Source organism: Eucyclogobius newberryi, unplaced genomic scaffold (assembly GCF_026437365.1).
Source record: "Eucyclogobius newberryi isolate DKJ021-1_F unplaced genomic scaffold, fEucNew1.0.hap1 SCAF_6, whole genome shotgun sequence".
In the NCBI taxonomy this organism is placed as follows: Eukaryota; Metazoa; Chordata; class Actinopteri; order Gobiiformes; family Gobiidae; genus Eucyclogobius; species Eucyclogobius newberryi.
Window position 1 is genome coordinate 32,306,668 of NW_027316278.1, and position 20,702 is coordinate 32,327,369.

The 20,702-nt window shown below is 39.6% G+C and overlaps 2 protein-coding genes across 2 annotated transcripts; both read left to right on the forward strand.

Annotated features, from left to right (window-relative positions):
* The first annotated feature begins 559 nt into the window (after positions 1-559).
* On the forward strand, positions 560-10,077 carry LOC140347373 (uncharacterized). Its single transcript, XM_072433799.1, has 7 exons — positions 560-869; positions 1,787-2,054; positions 3,391-3,537; positions 4,792-4,868; positions 5,145-5,242; positions 8,312-8,616; positions 9,577-10,077. The coding sequence occupies exons 1-7, from the start codon at positions 595-597 to the stop codon at positions 9,910-9,912; spliced, it is 1,506 nt and encodes a 501-aa protein (XP_072289900.1). The 5' UTR covers positions 560-594; the 3' UTR covers positions 9,913-10,077.
* Positions 10,078-11,633: 1,556 nt separating this feature from the next.
* On the forward strand, positions 11,634-15,170 carry tm2d2 (TM2 domain containing 2). The gene is made up of 4 exons (XM_072433304.1): positions 11,634-12,048; positions 13,549-13,636; positions 13,736-13,851; positions 14,492-15,170. Exons 1-4 carry the CDS (start codon positions 11,762-11,764, stop codon positions 14,703-14,705), a joined length of 705 nt encoding a protein of 234 aa, XP_072289405.1. The 5' UTR covers positions 11,634-11,761; the 3' UTR covers positions 14,706-15,170.
* The last annotated feature ends 5,532 nt before the right edge of the window (positions 15,171-20,702 follow it).

Consider the following 20,702-nt stretch of genomic DNA (forward strand, 5'->3'; position numbering starts at 1 on the left):
GGTTAAGACCTGGTTCAGCCTCAGTCCCAACAGTCTTATAATAGCTGTTGGACATTGGGTGAATGAACTGAACAAGACAATCAACACGCCGCGGACAGATCCCGCCCACTGCTGGCTGTCAGTGCGAAGAGCCAAGTGTCAAAAGAGCAAGTGACCGCCACACCGCGCGCACCGCACCGCGCACCGCACCGCGCACCGCACCGCGCACCGCACCGCACCGCACCGCGCAACGCACCGCACCGCACCGCACCACGCACCGCACCGCACCGCACCACGCACCGCACCGCACCGCACCACGCACCGCACCGCACCACGCACCGCACCACGCCCCGCACTAGGCACATCGCGCACCACACAGCGCACCGCGCACGCACCAGGCACATCGCGCACCACACAGCGCACCGCACCGCGCACGCACCAGGCGCACACCGCACCACGCGCACCGCACCGCGTCACACTTCAGGACACGGGACTTCAGCGCGATGCGGACGCGTAAACTCTCCGAGAACTTCCAAGCGCCTCGACAAACTTTGTGAAAAAATAAAAAAACGAAAAACGCTTGAAAACTCGTGCGTAAAAGCGCTTGGAGACGCCATGCACTTGTCTGAACCGGGCCACGCAGCTGTTGTACCGGAGCCTTTGCAAAGCAGAGGCGATAAAGCCCGACATGGACCGGGTCAGACCGGTGGCTCCTCTTCGCCGTTTCCCGTTGGACCGGACCGGGGCTCGGGCGGCGGGTCGGTGACCGCGGCGCGCAGCTTGACGCCGCCGGGAGACGAGGACGAGCCGCACGTTCAGCTGGAGGCCGGGGACTTGTGGAGGCAGTTTCACAAATGTGGGACGGAAATGGTTATCACGAAATCAGGAAGGTAAATGAACACACAAACCTCAAAGACAACATCTTTCTGTTGATTTTGCGTTTGAAATTTGACTCAGATGAACTTCTTTTACTTTGAAGGAGACACTGGAGGCAAAAAGTGTCAAATTGGCTCCTAAACATGTTTTGTTATTTAATTTAACGAACTTTTGGACATTTTGTACTTTTATATAGTCATACATAGTCAGATAACTAGACTAATCGGATAACACAATGATTAGATCTGAGTGTTGGTGCGTGTTTACGTGCAAAAGAGAAATCTGATCATCAAAAACAGAAAACGGATTACTCACATTTCTCAGAAGCATGCACAGAACTTTCCAGTCGTACTGAAATATTTATTGAGATTGAATATTGAAGTTTTATTTTCAAACAAATGATTCAAATGATTTCAGTGAGCATTTTCAGCACAAAAAAATAGAACTTTCTTTATTAAACATTGTGGTCTCAATCTAATTCTGATGAAGCTCACTGTAATATTAAAACCGTTCAGGAAAGGTCAAATTATTTTATTGCTATTGAGATGTTTTTAAGTATTGATACACGTTCATCTAGTTTTGGTACTATTTTTTGTATTGAATATTGTCTGATTTTCAATAAACTCCAAGGTAATAAATATGATATCCAAAATATATTTTAAGGGAAACATTAACGTTATAGGCAACAGGCTGAGTGCGCTTTAATCTGTCAAAAATAAATAAATAAGTTAAAATAATAAATAATCTCAAATAGTCTTAGCTCCAGAAGTCTAAATTGCATACATTTTCATAAACATTTCTTAACATTCTTCACGAGTCAATTTCAAATCTTGTCTCTTAATGTTACATTTTCACCACACCATATTCCATATTATGAATCCGTGTTTTGTATTAGATAAGAGTCTATATAATACTGAATGTGTCTCTTCAGGCGCATGTTCCCTCCGCTCAGGCTGCAGTGCTCGGGGCTGGAGCCAAAGTCCAACTACATGGTTCTGCTGGACATAGTGGCAGCCGACGAGAGCCGCTATAAGTTCCATCAGGGGCGCTGGACGGTGGCGGGGCAGGCCGATCCGGAGCTGCCCAAACGCATGTACATCCACCCGGACAGCCCCTCCACAGGGCAGCAGTGGATGAACAAAGTCGTCAACTTCCACAAGCTCAAACTCACCAACAACATCTCCGACAAGCACGGATTTGTGAGTCACTTTTGTTTTGTGGAGTAAAGGATGAATAATAGTAAGCTACAGAAAAAAAAATAATAATAAAGGATGATCAAAGACTTTATTCATGAACAAATGGTTAATTAAGAATGATTTATGATGATAGTTTAATAACTATTTAATCATTACCCCAGCAGAAGAAAGTAGACTTGTCAAATACAAATACGATAAAAGTCAGTATCACAATAGAATCAAATAAAATACTTTTTTTAATCAACTAAACCCCCGTTATAAAGAAAATACATTTATATTTCTCTTATAAGGTATACAAATAAAATAAAATAAGATTCCCTCACATATTCATAAGAAACTATTTGCTCATTGTGAATTGGGTATTAAGGCTCATTAAAGTGTATATTTTTGTATCAGTGTTTTTATTCTATTTAAATTTAATAATTTATCTGGTATTGATATCATATTTTTTCTGGTAAAACAATTTGGGAAAAATAAATATAGTATATTTCAAACGTCTTTCTTTACTAGCAACATGATTGTGATAAGATGTTTTGCTTAAATCCAAATTCCAAAAACAGGGCACATTTTTGAAACACATCGAGGAGCTGGAAACAGCCAAACTACATGTTTTTGAAAACATGTTTGCAATAGTTAGATAATATTGTTTTGAAGACATACACTGCTGCACAAATAGCAGATATATAATGAAATAAGAAAAAACACATGTTGAAAACTAGTAAATAACAGATATAAAGGGACATTTCTGAGGTTAATTTTACAGTAATTTTACATCTGTCTAACAATCCACTAAAGCATTTAAAGCATTAAAATGTTCAACACACACAAACTTTCTGTTGGACTCGGAATATTGTATGTTAAATATAATTATATTATAGTATTAGTATTAATATTATTATTATTATTATGAAGGTTTCCTAGTCAATAATGTAAAGATGAACAATTTTGTAAATACATTTTCTTCTGACTTGCATTGTGATTGCAAACAGATTTTGTCTAAGTTGTTCTGTTCAAAGTTCAGGGGCATTGACACTGGAGAGAAGAGGGAATCTGCTAAACAAATAATAAGAATCCTATACATTTCAGAACGTGTTTGTAGAGGTCCAGTGAGCAGTGAGTAGAGTGAGCAGGTTTGTTTGTTAAAAAAATACTTAAATAATTGTGTGTTTTTTTTCAATTTCCTAATTTGGTCCATTCAAATTCAAATTGACCTCGCAGCCCTAAAATACAGTTAACTTCAAGTCTGTATGATTCAGTTATTGAAAGATTGCACTTTATACCTTTTTACTTACAAAACAGCAGAACAAAAGGCACAGAAAGCTCTCTTTTCTTCTGGCAGACCATACTGAACTCCATGCACAAGTACCAGCCCAGGTTCCACATCGTGAAGGCCAACGACGTCCTGAAGCTCCCCTGCAGCACCTTCAGGACCTACGTGTTCACGGAGACACAGTTCATCGCCGTCACCGCCTACCAGAACGACAAGGTGAGAAACGTCAGCGTACACGCACGGAGACGGATGTGTGGCAGAAGGATTCAGCTAAAGTGTTATTTGGAATGTGTAAATAACAAACGTAATCGAGTATTTACCTGGGATTGAACTAAACCAGGTCTACAAGCGGACCAAACTCAATATCATGATTTACAGAACTTATATCCATTTTTATGCCTTAACACTCTTATCAAGAACAATGAGACACTTTTGGCAGTACCTTAAACACAATGCTCAACTATTTGAACAAATTGTAGCTCTCTCTTTGCATGTATTACAGTCGGTTCATCTAAAACGGACACAACAGAACACACAAAACAGCATTTTAAGTATACTGTAAATGTAAAAGGCTTCTGTTTATAAAATGTCGGATCCACCAATGCAAGTTAAAGATTGAAAACAATATTTTTTGGGTTACATTAATGAAATGTATTATATGATATACATATTTGCAGCAAATATATATTTAGGTCTCTAACTGCTTCACCAAACATGTCTGAAAGTGTTGTAGCATTCTCTGGAGTCTTGAGGATTAGGCTAGATAAGTTTATCTGATGATTGTGTTTATATTTTAATCACAAATGATCATTTTTACAAGCAGGTTCTGAATTTTTTTGTGACTTAAAGGACACATATTATGCAATATGTTCTATCAATGATATTATTCATATCTGGAGTTTAATTTATCTTCTTCATCAGGAGTCGGCAGACTAGTTTAGAATGTTTCGTTTTTTGTAATTCCCTCTGCAGCCAGTAGATGGAGCCAAAGCTCAGTTACACTTACGTTGATATTGTTTTTTGTAAAAAAAAACAATGAAAAAACATGAAATGCAACAAACATGTAAAGTAAAGGCACTGAAGAGCATTCTTAAGCGCCAATCACAAGACAAATAATGCCTCATGTTAGTTTGGCAAAATGTGCAAAATGTGTGACAGATTTTAGTAAATATTCCATGCCTTCATCAAAGTTCAATAAGTACTTACTTTATAAACAATCCATGTCAAATAAATGTGTTAAGACATTCTGTCATGATTATCTGAAGCCCATATTTTCCATTCAAATCATATTATGCTCCAGTTCCATCAGGAAAATGCTCATATTATTATGGAAACAGGACTGTAATCTATATCTATTCCTTGTTTGTTCCATGTGTCATACTATTACCATGTTATTACTGTGCTGTATGTAATGTAGTTCAAAGCCAGTGCATATTAATACTGCACAATTTATTCATATTGTGTCCATAGATAACGCAGCTGAAAATAGACAATAATCCATTCGCCAAGGGATTCCGAGACACAGGCAATGGCAGACGAGAGAAGAGGTGAGACTTAAATGTATTTATAACTATATTCAGTAATTAAATGCTTAAGTACTTTATAAAAGTACTTAATAAAGTTTTCTCATTTTAAACATCTCAAATAAGAAAGCTCCTCCCACTATACAAGCGACATCTTTAGGCTTCACACTCCACTTTGTGCTTTTATTTTCCCCCTCTCTCGTTGCCATAGCAAGTATAGTTCATGTTGTTGGCTTTTCCATAAATCAGTTTCTGAGAAGTGATTGTGAGTGGATAGTTTTCCCTTCTTGTGTTTAACAGGAAACTGCCACATGCCTCAGAGCAGCGCAAGGAGCTGAGGACGAGCGACAGCCAGGACCCGAGGACTCTGCTGCACTCCGACAGCTCCAAGTCGTCAGGTACAAAGGCTGAGCAAAACACGGCAGAGCTTCACTTTACTTGTAGATGAGGTGCTTGTACGGCAGTGCTTGGTTTGGGTTTTAAAGAAGCTGAGAAAGTTGTGAAACTGTGGTCAAATAAAGGCATTTATGAACAGAACAACAGCTCAAAACCAGCAGCGTGAATAGACAAGTGTTGTTAAGTTATTTCAAGTTCCTATAACCAGGTTGGACGGCTCATTGAACTAAAATGTATATCATATATTTTGAATTTTGCTAAAAAAATATTTTAAAAAAGATTACAGAATAGCACATTTTTGGGGTTTATAATTTAACTTCCTGTTTGTAATTGATGACATCACATAAGGAAATTACCCAGAAAACAGTTTTTTTTTTGACAAATATAAATATATGCAAGCGACTTGATTTTGTTTATTTGGTGTAATTTATGTATAAACTTTGACTGGAATGAGTGTACCTAGTGTGATGTCACTTCCTGTCATTTTCTACAGATTTCTTAAAGTTTTCTCCACAAATACATACTTGATTGGTGTAAAACTATAATTTATATGCACACCAAATAAGTAAAAATGTGAAAATCGTAAAAAGCTGTCATAAGCACTTTAAAGTAATTTATAACAAATAAAAGTGTTCAGGAGAGGCACTTTACCAATAATTTCACTTGAAAGCCCTAGTACGTGCCTATCTGTCTGTGAGGGGACTTTCATCTCCACAAACCTGACTCGTACTTGGCGTGGAGGAGCTGTCTCCTGCTTGTTTCCATGTAAAATGTTGTTCGTTTGGCTCTAATATTCCACAGCATGGAATAAAAGGTATCTAATGTTCAAAAGAATGGTTTTAACTTTTTGATTTCCATAAAATCATGCAGGGGACAGAGCCAAATCTAGAAAGTTACTGTTACTTAAGTGTTTGCCGAGACTTGATTTCAACTGATGGCACGACAGAGACTGAAAACAGCATTGAAATGCACAGTAATTAGATCCAACAGTTGTTCATCATCTAAGTAACTACAGAAAAGCTTTAGAATGTATCACATAAAGTTTTAAACATTATGAGCTGTAAAAAGGTGGTTATGTTTAGTTGTCTATTATGTAACTGTCTGTGCCTTTTAGGGTGCATTCACACTTAAAATACAACATTAAAATAAGGATTAAACAGAGATCAAACCCTAAACTAAACCTAGATTAGACCGGGATTTAAACCTGGACTAGAACAGAACCAAATCAGATCAGATCAGGATAATCCGGGCTCAAACCAGGACCAAACCCCTTAAATCGGTGGTCCCCAAACTATGGCCTTTCAATCCGGCCCGCCAAGCTTGTCCAAGTTATATTAAAAAATAATTTAAATTTTTTATTTATTTTTTTTGTTGTTTTTTTTTGCAAATGTCGGAGTCAAACTCATGATACTGTGGCTGGCCGTTCACTTTACCTTTCGCGTGTAATGCCCACATTTCCTCAAGAGATGACACTGTTCTCTCTATAAGATCTATGGCGAGCAGAAAATAAAATTCACCACTAACGGCCACTGGGGCCCATCAAGCAGGAAGCACAAGTGTTTGACATACTGTAGATCTTATGGACAGTAGAAGCACTGTCCAGGGGACACGTCGTGTTCTCTATATTTTTAGTTTCAAAACGCTGCGTGTTTTATTACAATCAGAATCATATTCACTGAGAAATTAGTCTTATTAGTCCCGCAGCGCAGAGCGGACCGCGGCCCGGGGCGCAGCTCGGGCACGTTCAATAGACACTGGCGTGTCACTATTGTGTAAATGAGACTTTCTTGGCCAGACCTGACTCACGAGTCAAAAGACACATGTGCATCATTATCTGGACCATTTTCTGTGTAAATATCTCATGTCTCAGTAAAACTCACTCGATGAGTACGCGCTCAGGAGCAGATGATCCTGATGTGAAGACACAGGTAAATCAGCCACACAGAGTCTTCAAGGACAGAGGGGACACTAGAGACAGCTGTGATTTGTTCTAAAGCGGGTCTAAAGCAGGACTAAAGCAGGACTAAAGCGGACCGCGGGGTGCGCCGCGTGTGCCACGAGGCCCCGGTTTAAAAGACGCATAAAAACTGTGTTTATTTCTGTGTAAATATCTCATGTTACAACGTGGGCACCTGCGGTTTATGACCCTGTTAGTTTATGAATAATATCATCCAGAAATGGTCATGAAGTGGCACATTTTGGAGCAGTTGATGAGCATAAAGTCAAAGCAAGAAGCAAAAGAAGCATCAACCTGGACAAAGTGTCCAACCACTGGAGACGTGAGAAGGACAGAAGTGCAAAAATGTAACATTCAAGTCAAAATATTTGCATATTCTGGTGACATTTATTAAGATTTTTTATTAATGGATATTAATCATTCCATGCTCTTACTACTAGAACATTTATGGGTAGAAGAAATGCTGATAAAAAAAACGGTCCAACACTCTTAACTTAACGACTTTTGTGCTTCACTGAACGAAACAAAACCTCCGGAGGACGTACAGAAGATGCTGGTCTTGTTCTGCTCGACCTGCTCATGTGAGACATTCAGTGTCATGAACATGAACAAAGCCCGTCACAGATCCAGCTTCACTGACCAACACCAAAGGATCGATCCTGAGAATTGCCACAACAAAACTTACACCAGACTTTGATGCAAAACAGGGAGATCAACAACACTGTTCCCACTGAAACAGAGGGTCAGTTTTCCTGCTGTGTTTATTCAACTGAAATGTAATTCAATTAATCATTATTTAATGCATTTGGAAAACAATGTACATTGAGCCTTGCATTTGTTTGCTTTGTTACAATTTACAGGTCAAATCTTGCGTGTAATTTATAGTAATTCATTCGTTCACACAAACACACCATATTTTCCTGGCCCGGCCAAATTTTAGAACCCAATGTGGCCCTCGAGTCAAAAAGTTTGGGGACCACTGCCTTAAATGAATAAATAAAGTGAAGGAAATTAATTGCAAATATGCTCTATCTTCTGTAACTAATCATGTTTACGATGTTTCATTTTATAATTCTGTTAAAAGGAACATTGATCTGATTTGCTCTGATTGCAGATGCCCGTGAAAGTGACAGTGACAACAACGTGGAGGAAAGTTCTGAGTCCCAAATCCAAACCGAGTTCAAGGATTTCACTCCAGCTTGTGCAAATGAAAATATCTCAAATGAAGCAGAAAGAGGTGGACTGCCCCGCTCTCTGTACCCAGTGTCAGACCCCCACCGACACACCCAGGAGCAGGGCTGCGTGCCTCAGTCTGGGGGCCCGTGGTTGGGATGTCCGGCTCTGGATGGGCCCTGTGCACTGAGGACACTGGGGGGCTATCCCTTTCCCATCAGCCACCAGCAGCATGTGTTTGTGCAGGTACGTCACTCAGTAGAGATAGTAAGAGTTTAAGGGATTTGTCTTCCACATGGTTGTTTCACTCGCTGCATCAGTCGGGTTTAAATACCATTTTGCAGCTGAAAGATCATCATCTGCAGCAGTTTTCCAGACAGAGGCTCGTAGTTACTGTATTCGCTTTTATTCGGATGGTGACATTTATTTATTTTTTGTGAGTTAGGGATCATCTCTAAATGGGAATAAATTGAAGCTGAAAAGACGTAATATTTTTTTTTGTTGCTTTGAAGCTTCAATACATCGTTGTGGCAGTAATAGGTTTGAAATGCTAAAAAACTCTCGTGCGGATGCGTGCGGGGGATCACGGCACGCGGCGCCGAGCGGCGCCGTGGCCCGTGCGGGGCTGGTGCAGAAAAGTTGGAAAAGCTTTTATGCGGCATGACGCGGCGCAGCAAATGATCAAGAGATTACCCTCTAGTAACGTGCTACGCACTGACCGGAAGAAGGAAACAAAAACAAACCCGCATGAGGTTTCGGCCAATCACAGAAGACGTGAGATTCTCACTGAGACAAAAGCACGTGTACTGCTTCTGTCATTCTGACATGTCTAAGGTCTAAACTCAGTAAACAAACATGTGCGACAGGTGACATTATTTGGAGAGTTCATAACTTCTAAATATAAACTTACCAAAGGATGTTCAGGGATGTTCACTAGAGGTGAGCAGGTCTATCAAGCTACTATCGTTTTATCAACGCGTAAAATTGTATGTGAAGCCAGACAAAGTCTTTTTGGGGGGGAGGGGGTCCAGAGAGAGACAAAACAAATTAAGTCTTTTCAGCTTCAACCCATTTTGAGATGATCCCTTAGGCAGTGTATTTGCACTCGATCGCCCCACTGAAGCGCTTGTCTTTCTCATATTGTTGTACATATGCAGTTATTCATTGTAAAAACGTTGAACTGTTGTTTGTTTGCATCTCTTATAGGACCTGCTGAACCTGTCCCACTTCGGCAGCTTCGTGTTTTACCCCTACCCCGGCGTTTGTGCAGCCCCCGCTCACTACCTCCTCCCTCCCCTGAGATCCGCCTTGGATTTAAAGGGCGATCCAAGCGTTCGTGGCTGGGATTACTGCTCTTCTTTCCGCTCTGCATCTCCGTCGGGCTCTTCTGTAACGTCTGCCACTTGCGATGTCGCTAACGGTGCCTTCAAATACCTGTCTTCAGATCTGTTAACGTCCCATCCCTGTAAAACACGAGAGAGCGAGACAGCGGAGAAGGAATCGGGGACGGACTGTGAACAAAAGAATATTCACAGTGATTAAATCAATGGGAAATGTTATTTATTAACAATGCGGGAGGAAACTTAAAGGTGCACCACGTAAAAAAATGAACAAGACACCAACAATCCCACTTTTGAACACCAGAGGGCATATTTTTGTGCATCTTTACTCCGGGGTGCAGACTTGTGAGACTCAGAGAATGGACACAGGAAGCTGATGTGGACATAATAAAAGACAATAGTGAATCTGAAACTATATTTTACAAACAAAAATAAAACAGCGTCCTTATCCAAATATTGCAATTATCTAAATCAATCCATAATCAAAAATAGAAATAAACCATCAGTAATTTTCATCATACTTCCTGAATATTGTTTATTCTTCACAGCTACAGTATATTGTCCGACTATAAAATACATTGCATTGTCATGTAGGTGCAGTACTGGGAAGTGAATACAATGGTCCTACTGGAAATACATGTTTAGAATTCTAATTACGAGTTCCTGTTTCATCTAGTGGTGGCAGAATACAGTTACTTTTATGAAATCAAAGGAATGCGTGTGGTATTTGATCAGGAAATTGACTAACTGGGCTCAAACTGGGCTCAAACTGGGCTCAAACTGGGCTCAAACTATGGTCTTGTTTATGTAAGTATAAGGTATAATGTAAAATGATACAGCCTACAATGTGTTTTAATACAAAATAAAGAGAAAAGTGGATTGATTCCAGCAATTAAAACATATTTTTAATCATTTTTTCACAAATGTATTATTCAGATGGAAATTCAATTAAAAGCTAAGTCAAGAGGATAGTTAAAACCATACCTGTGAATATGCTGATAGGAATGGATGGAATGAGGGGATTTGATCTCATTAGTGCTAAAAAGAAGCAAATACAAATAAGACAAATCTATACAATACAAAACCAAGGCAGTTTAAGAGGGTACACAGTTCATGGACCAGCAGGCACAAAACAGGCTTAAAGTTAGTCAGATTATTTGCAGATTTTGAGAATATGAAATAAATCAGTGTCTCCCATTGATTTTGAGATTAATGTTTTTAGATGTTGTATAAGGAAGACAAATACAATTAATTATAAAACAACTCTCTCAATATTTAACAAGTTCATTTTAATGTGTGAAGCATGTTGTATTTTTTTGCATGATTTTTCTTTTGTGCTTATTTTTTCAAACTTGCACATGCTGAAGTGCACTTGCCTTTTCTGATCGTGTACCTGATCCGGACATCTCGGACCACTCGACTTCTCCAGATGAACCTTGAAGTGCATATAACAGGTTTTTACAATTTGTATTTATACCTGTTCATGTCTTCATATACATTATAGTTTTACACCAATCAAGTATGTAATGTATTTGCGGAGAAAACAGAAAAATCTATAGAAAATCACACTAAGGACACTCATTCCAGTCAAAATGTTTGCAGAATTTACACAAAGAAACTACTTTTTGTCTCTCCAAACTACTACTCTATTTGCATTTGTCAAATTAACTAGTTAGTATTTGCCCAGTGTTTGCTGGGTAATTTCCTAGTGTTATATCATCATTTACAAACAGGAAGTGAAATTATAATCCTACAAAAATTGCTATAATCTATGATAACGTTTTATATGTATTTTTTTTTTTTTTTTTTAGCAAAATTCAATATATGTAGTTCAACGAAACTTTAATACAAAAATAGAAACGTTCACTAGATGGCAGTAAACGTGAAGCTGTGTAATCATGGACGCATGCCAATTGCGTCATAAACGTGAGCCCAGTCGCACCAAAATAAGCCACTTTTTCCTCATCTTACAGCCATGATCGGCTCTTTATTCCGTGGATCTATTAGTTCCACGCTTTATTCATCCAAACTGCTGTGATTTACGACTAAAAATGATCTCCCTGAACTACATCCTTCTGGGTGGACAGTTTATTTTGCTCCTGACCGTCATTTTGTTACAATGTCTGGGAGGAATTCACTCCCAAAACTCGAGCACCACCACAGCTGCAGAGCCCCAGAGCTCCACGTCCACCGCGGGGCACACGGCCACGATGCCCCCGATGTTCAGCGAGCAGCCCTCCGAGGTGATCCGGTACGAGGTCCCCGCGGCGGAGAACAACACGAGCGCGGCGGAGAACGAGTACAAGCCGCCGTCTCCCGTGGTCCTCTGCAGCTACCTGTGAGTGCTAACGCAGCTTTAGCATTAGCATCAACACCTTATAGACCCTTAAATACTATGTTGTCTGACTGTTTACACAGATTGGACTACTCACTAAACTAAAATGCAGACAAGATAAATATATTTAAAATTTGGCTGAAAAAATATATCTGTATACATATTTTTATCCCAGAATATCAAATGTTTTAGTTTTGATTGAAGACGTCACACTAGGAAATAAAATAAGATAAGATAAGATATTCCTTTATTGTCACACATGGGGAAATTTCATTGTTGCAACGCAGGTAGATCCAGAGGTAGATACAGAGGAAAAGAACAGATCACTTATAGGAAGTTTGAAAAACACTCTCAGTAGAAGATCTCTTATAAACAAAAACTCCCATAGACAAAACCTCCCATTTCCCAACAAGGGATGGAGGGGAAAAATAATAAAGATAAAAAATAATAAATCAACCACTGAGCCAAAACTCATCTAATATTAGAGTTTAAAAAAAAAAAAATGACAAATAGAAATATATTTATTTTTCTGAATTCATGTTTAGAAAAAGTAGGGAGCAGCAGGTGTATTAAATGAACCAAGGATTATCTTCTCTTATCTTATCTTAATATGTTGTGATAGTCTGTGATTCAGTTTCTTCATTTTAATCACATTAGACTCTGTTCCACTTCTGCCTCGAGCGTGCCATTCTAGAATTTAGAATGTATTTGTTTACAGACCTTTAATGGATTTATTAATTAGACCATACACTTTAAGTGTTCATCTTTTAGTTAAATCATTTGATAGTTGTACAATAACAAATGGAACATCAACAATGTATTTTATTATTATTATTATTTTAGTTTGGCTAATCAGACATAAGGTCCACACACTGAAGTCACATTTGCAATTATAATGAGTTTTGTCCTGTAAGAGCTCTTTCCTTCCTGCTGCTTTCAAACAAACACTGTTAGCCCTGAACATGTGTCATTCAGCTTTAATAATAGCTTTATAATTCATGTGCAGTAAAACTGTTATACTCATGTACAATAATGTGACATAATGTCAATCAACCTGGTGCAATACTTTCTGTCCATATAACAGCTGTAAATAAGTCATCTGTTTTTACTATTATACTTCTTTATGTTATACTTCTGTGCCTAATTTGTGATGCAACAATGGAATTTCCTCATTCTGTGACAAATAAAGCTTATCTTATCTTATAGAGGGTATTTCAGAATCGGAATCAGATTCTGATTGAACTGGTCACTCCATTTAACAAAAAACGAAGGGGAATGAGAATCCTACAAAATGTTCTGAGCTTTTAAAATGTAGGGTCCGTTTGATTTTTTCTTAAATATCTCTTTTAAAAGTGTAAATGTTTTTAGGATTCGTGTGCTGCTACATTTTCACTTTGCCCCAGGTCACTCTTGAAAAAGTGGTCTCTATCTCAGTGGGTTAATGAAATATATCAAATAACATAATTACTCACATGTAACAGTTTCCATCTTCTCATATCTTAGTCCTGAGGAGTTCATCTACTGTCAGGACCCAGTGGACCACGCAGGGAACTACACGGCTCGAGAGGAACTGGGCCACGGCTGTGTCGGGGTAACGTTCTACTCGTCTCGACTCTGCCTTTATCCTTTTGAATGACCCTTTCGGACCTTCCTGAACTCTCTGAAGTTAAATGTCTGTGTTCTCCTCCAGTGGGGAGGTCAGACTCAGAAGGAGGTGAACCACACGCCTGTGATCTGCACAGCTCTGGACGAGATCGAGTGTGCCGGCCCCAGGGAGTTCCTCCGAGGAAATGTCCCCTGCATCAAGTAAGACATGGAGCGATACATGTTTAAGGCAGGGCAGTGATTAACAATTGTAATTCCAGTTAATAACTGTTTTAATTGCATGTCATTAGGGATGGGTCGATATTGACATTCTTTTTTTGCAATAATTATATTTAGACAATGCATCAGGAATGGGCTGAAAAGTGCCTGTAAATGTTCTGCTTGTGGTTGAAATATCGCACTAAACATGAACAGACCAGAAAATAAAGTGTATAAATATCACTTTTTACCCTTGACATTTCTGTCTCTCTTTGTGCTCATTTTATTTACTCATTTATACATTTATCTTTAGCTTGTCTCTCAAACAATAATGGCGATATCATCCCTTTTTTAAGCTATCTCCCACCTCTACATGTTGAACACTTCTCTTTCCATTTGCTAACAAAGAAGAGAAATACATTTTGATTTGTATTAGATTCCCCCACCTTCCTACTGTCACCAACAGGGGGCAGTGTTTGCTCATGTAAGGAGCGTTGCCAGATCCAGCCAAACTGCCCATTTTTGCCCTAGGTTATTTCAATGGAATATAAGTTTTGGTTCTTTGTTTATTTCTAACGCCTTAACACGTCAGTCCTCTGTAGTTCCAGAATGAGCTCTGTAAGGTGTGCGTTGTCATTGGCAGGTACACGGGCCACTACTTCATCACCACGCTGCTGTACTCCTTCTTCCTGGGCTGCTTCGGCGTGGACCGCTTCTGCCTGGGCCACACCGGCACTGCCGTGGGGAAGCTGCTGACTCTGGGAGGCCTGGGCATCTGGTGGTTTGTGGACCTGATCCTGCTCATCACCGGAGGACTCATGCCCAGCGACTACAGCAACTGGTGCACCTACTACTGAACCCGCTGAGCACCCCGAACATGACGTTTGTACTGTAACCATGGTAACTGTTGGAAGGACGCTTTATTACGGACTGTCTAAAGCTCTAAAAGCCAAGGGACATGTTGAAGATGTATATGTAAGATCGTTGTAACGTAATATAATTGGACTGTAATATACTGTACGTGTTCTTGTTGACTGGCTTGGGACATGGAATCTGATGTTAATTCAATGGTTAAACTAAAAATGGTAGAATAATTCCAAAATGCACATTAAATAACCCAAACTGGATTTTATTTTATTATTATTATTTTTCATTTCTTTTCTTTTTATACGGTTTGATCCATTTTTGTCTTGCTCCAAAAGATGCCAAACGTTCTGTGTGAATATTTTTTACCTTCAGACAAAAATGTAATATATTAAATGTCATTGCCTTGCCTTGAATGTTTCGTAGTTTGGCATTAAACTCATTTTCTTGTTCTTGTGTTTTTGTTGTCTTCAAATCCATTGATAAATTATTATTATTATTATTATTATTTTTCTCTCTTCCCCTCTGTCAGCGAGGGTGTCCTGTCCACAGATCCGACCTATAACTTGGCCTGCTTGTTTCCATGGAGATAGATTGAATACCATACAGTGAGATATTCCAGGAAAAGTATTAATATCTTGATACAGCCTGCACCTTTAAAAGTCAATCTGTCAGTATACTGGTATATTTAACGCGCCGCTGTCAAGAAATACTGTAATGAATAAGAACTCGTGTAGTTGGTCTCCTAAAAAGTATGATGGTGTATTTTGATTATATTTCTTAAACCTGTATTTAACCTGGAACGTTAAATTGAGCTTACTGGCCAAGAGCAGCTGCACAGATCAGCCAAAACATCGTATATAACATATAACACCTTTAGAAAATCACAAAAATATGTTCCCTAAAAACAGTTACATTACATTTAACTGACTTTGTTGAATATACATATGGACGATACTCTTTGTAAATAAACAAAGGTTGGTTTAACACAGGCGCGTCCAAATGTAACGGGTCAAAGAATTCTGTTTTTTATAGAGATGAATGTTTAAACTTTGACTGCCTTTTAAATTATGAATAATGAACTCCTCATTTTCACATGCAACACTGAAATAAATAAAAAACTGATTGCACAATTCTGTTTGAGTTTGGCTTGAGGCGGATAACTGGAGCAGAACAACACATTTATAGAAGTTGAAGTCAGCCATTAATCTGCACAGTTTAGAGCGGCTCCGCGCAGAGAGGAGTCAGGGAACCTCCAGGGAACCTCCAGGGGCCTCTGCAGGGGCGGAGCTAGGTTCAGTTATCAAATGAAATTTCCCCAGCTTGAAAATACAAATAGAAACAATCAAAAGCCCATTAAGTTGCCGAGCGAGCTGGTAACGGTGTGATGGTTTGTCATGGATTAATCCTCTTTCTTCCAGCAAAATGCGACATGTGAGTTTGTGCGTTTACATTTTTTGGTAATATTTTGTTTTTGTTTTCTTACATGAATTAAAAAAAAACATTGTTATTAAAGAGTGTGAAATGTACTGAAGATGAAGTGAAATTAGTTTGTGTTTTCATCCACAGGGAATATCTAATGTATACAAAATGGCAGACTAAGTATATTGAAGATTTAGTTTGGTTTAGACACAGTTTGCATTACTCAAAGATGGAGTCAATTTAATTCAGACCAAAACAGTAAATAATTAACACTGTACCAAATTAAGTACTATTAAGAAATGAATAAATAAAGCACATTCTATATAGTTTTACCAGATAAATAAAAATCAAGCAATGCATGTTCTCCCCTCACTGACAGCACACACATGCAATAGCCAAACCATTGAAGAGCGCGAGAGAGGGGGATGCTGGGTAAAGATGTTAATGCTGTGAGGGGCCCCGCGGAAATGAACAGGATTTCATAGCAGCTAGCTCAGATTTCTAATGTTGACGCTGAAACCTGCGCAGACTATTAGTTCTGTCAACGTCTTCGCTGCCCTCCACACGTTTCATTTACATGCGGGAGAAGCCACGTGTTCAATGGCAAGGCAAGTTTATTTGTAGAGCACAATTCAGACCATTCAAAGTGCTTCACTCAACGGGAAAATAATGCATTAAAATCACAAAGATATGACAGAAATCACGGAACAGTTTGAGATCTAAAAGAGAAGAGTGCAAAGAAAAATCCTTTCAGTCACATGCACAGCTAAATAAAACTGTTTTAGCTTAGATTTGAACATTGTCAGAGTAGTAGTCTGTCTCACATCTTCAGGAAGAATGTTCCAGATTTTAGCTGCATAAAACTGAAACGAAGATTCCCCATGTTTAGTCCTGACTCTGGCACCAGCAGGAGGCCGGTCCATGTTTAGTCCTGACTCTGGCACCAGCAGGAGGCCGGTCCATGTTTAGTCCTGACTCTGGCACCAGCAGGAGGCCGGTCCATGTTTAGTCCTGACTCTGGCACCAGCAGGAGGCTGGTCCATGTTTAGTCCTGACTCTGGCACCAGCAGGAGGCCGGTCCATGTTTAGTCCTGACTCTGGCACCAGCAGGAGGCCGGTCCATGTTTTGTCCTGACTCTGGCACCAGTAGGAGGCTGGTCCCTGAGGTCCTCAGAGTCTGAGATGGTTCATACGGCACTAACATATCCAAGATGTACTTTGGTGCTAGGCCATGGAGAGACTTGTACACAAGCAGAGCTGCTTTAAAGTCTATTCTCTGAGCCACAGGAGCCAGTGCAGAGACCTGAGAACAGGATTAATGTGATCATACTTCCTGGTTCTGGTCAGGACCCGAGCAGCAGCGTTCTGGATGTACTGCAGCTGTTTTACAGCTCGTTTGGAGAGGCTAGTGAGCAGGCCGTTACAGTAGTCTAATCTACTGGAGACAAACACATGGATAAGTCTCACCAAATCTGGTTTAGACACAATATTTTTGACTTTGGCAATGTTTTTTAGATGGTAAAACGCTGCTGATGTTGTTGATTTGATGTGGCTATTAAAGTTCAAGTCTGAGTCCATTATTACCCCTAGATTTCTAACTTGGTTTGTAGGTTTTAGAGCGAGACTCTGGAGGTGACCGCTAACACTTTCTCTTTCTTTCTGTGGCCAAAGACGATGATTTCAGTCTTGTCTGAGTTCAGCGGGAGAAAGTTGTTTTGCATCCACAAACTGATCTGTTGGATGCAGTGACAGAGTGAATCTACTGGTCCATAGTCACCTGCCGACAGTGAAACATAGATCTGAGTGTCGTCTGCATAATTGTGATAGGACACATTTTCGCTGTGTATTAACTGACCTAACGGCCGCATGTAGAGGTTGAACAGAAGGGGCCCGCATGTAGAGGTTGAACAAAAGGGGCCCCAGGACTGACCCTTGGGGCACACCACAGGTCAGGGGCATGTAAAACAAAGTACTTCCTGTCTTCGAGCCATTGATGCCCACCCAGTCCTCTAGTCTCTGTAAGAGGATCCCATGATCGACAGTGTCAAAAGCAGCACTCAGATCTAACAGAATTAAGACTGAGGCTTTGCCCGTGTCAGTGTTCAGGCGGATGTCATTTGTCACCTTGACAAGAGCAGTCTCAGTGCTGTGATGAAGTCTAAAACCTGACTGAAAAACATCAAATGAGTTGTTTATTAAGAGGAAATCTGTGAGCTGTTGGTAAACAACCTTTTCAAGGACTTTGCCCCAAAATGGCAGATTAGAGATGGGCCGGTAATTACTCAGTACTGCGGCATCAAGACTGCTCTTCTTTAGGAGAGGCTTTATGACCGCAGTTTTCAAAGACATTGGGAATGTTCCAGATTGAAGCGACATGTTAACTATGTGAGTGTTGCTAACAAACTGTTCAGCACAGACTTTAGAAATCTGGTGGGTAACACATCAAGGCAGCATGTAGATGAACTCAGACTGGTGATGATCTCATGGACAGTTTTGTCAGTTACTGGTGCAAAGTGAGTTAGCTCTAAGTGTCTTGGTGGTTTTAGGGTAATTTTGTGGGATTTATAGCATTTTTAATGCCCTGAACTTTGTCATTAAAGAATAATGCAAACTCATTACACTTGGATGTGGAAATGAGTTCTAACGGCAGCTGAGCTGGAAGGTTTGTTCATCTGTTTACTATTTTTGTTTTGATGAACATATTTATTGTATTATTACAATGTCTTCACTGTCTCTTTTACCACTTTGAGTGATACTTTTAATTTTCTTCAAATAAGGTCATTCAATTTTTAGATGACCTAATTTTGAGTAAGCCATTATTTTTAATAAGTTAGACTTTTTCTTTTTTGAATAGTCCTAAATTACTACTACTACTACTACTACTACTACTACTACTAACTAGAAAATCTGCAATGGCTTAAGCCATTGCTGGAGTGTCTGCATCTCCCCCTCCCCCTCCCCCTTTATTCTTTAGACTTTATTCCTGTAGTCTCACTCCATTTTTGTAGGCCAAGAATAAATTCTCTTTATTTATAATCATGAATAAACGTGATTATTTTACATAATCACGTTCAGTATACAATTATATAATTAGAGTATATATATATTGCATCGATGTATATAAAACACAAGATAATCTAACCTGTTGATGACAGAGATCCCAAACTACTAAAGAATAAAGCCTAAAGAATAAAGTCTACCTCCCCCCCTCTCTCCTTCCCTCCCTCTCTCTCTCCCTCTCTCCCCCCATCTCCCCCCCTCTCTCTCTCTCTCTCTCTCTCTCTCTCGCTCGACTGGCTCCGTCCCAAAATTCTAAAGAATAAAGCCTAAAGAATAAAGCCTAAAGAATAAAGTCTAAAGAATTCCGCAGACACTCAATGCCCAAATTCATTTAAATGGGGAAAACTAATACTTTTGCAAATTCTTGCAAATTCTGTAAAGTTTCTCAAATGTCAAAAGTAATAGCACACATACTACTGTGAAAGCGATCGTAATGAGGTATAACATGTTGAAATTGGTTGAAGCGTTAAGGAGTTGAAACTGGCTAAATGGAAAATCATGGAAAATATAATAATAAATTAAAGCCGCAAGCGGCATCCAACGGCCCTCGCGGGCCGCCGGCCTTCCGACTCTGCGCTTTCGACTTGATAAAGATGGCGCCCTTATTGTGTGTTGAATAAAAAAAGAACTTGACAGACGGCGACACATTGGACATGGCCAATCCAGTGCAAATGAACACAAGTGTCAGTCAAATTTGCTGCGCCGCCGCACAGAGACCGTAGCACTTGGAATAAAAATATGGATAACTTTTGATGCCGCGCTTGTGTAGATAATTTTTCCCAAAGTAAAGCTTGATCGAGCTATTGCCCACGGAGGAGTTTGTTAAAGTGTGAAGCGTAAATGTGAACATTTCAAGGATTTGGCGTTTTTCCCATTTGTGACAGTATATTTGCAGCTCCACGGCACAGAGACCGTACCACTTAAAATCAAAATATGGATAACTTTTGATGCCCCGTTTGTGTAGATGATTTTCCCCAAATATGAGCTTGATCGGGCAATCGGCCTAGGAGGAGTTCGTTAAAGTGTGAAGCGTAAAAATGTGGTGATTTTAGAGATTTCGCTGTTTTCCCATTTCTGACATATATTTGCGGGTCCGCCACACAGAGACCGTAGCACTTAGAATCAAAATATGGGTAAGTTTTGATACCCCGCTTGTGTAGATGATATTCTCCAAATATGAACTTGATCGGACAATCGCCCTAGGAGGAGTTTGTTAAAGTGTGAAGCGTAAAAATGTGGTGATTTGAGCGATTCTACGATTTTCCCATAAGGATAACATGGGATGTTTCTGTCAACGCTACGGTTACGCCGTACAAAATATGACTTTGGCTCTCATACTTGTATGATCAGGATGGCAAATTAGAATTTCGTTCAAAATATCATGTCATTTGGAAAAACTCTATTGTTTATAGGCCACTCTGAAGGCCAAATAGTCAGAATTCTGGGAAACGTTTGCGGCTCCGTCGCACAAAGACCGTAAAAGTTATCCTTAAAATTTGGATAACTTT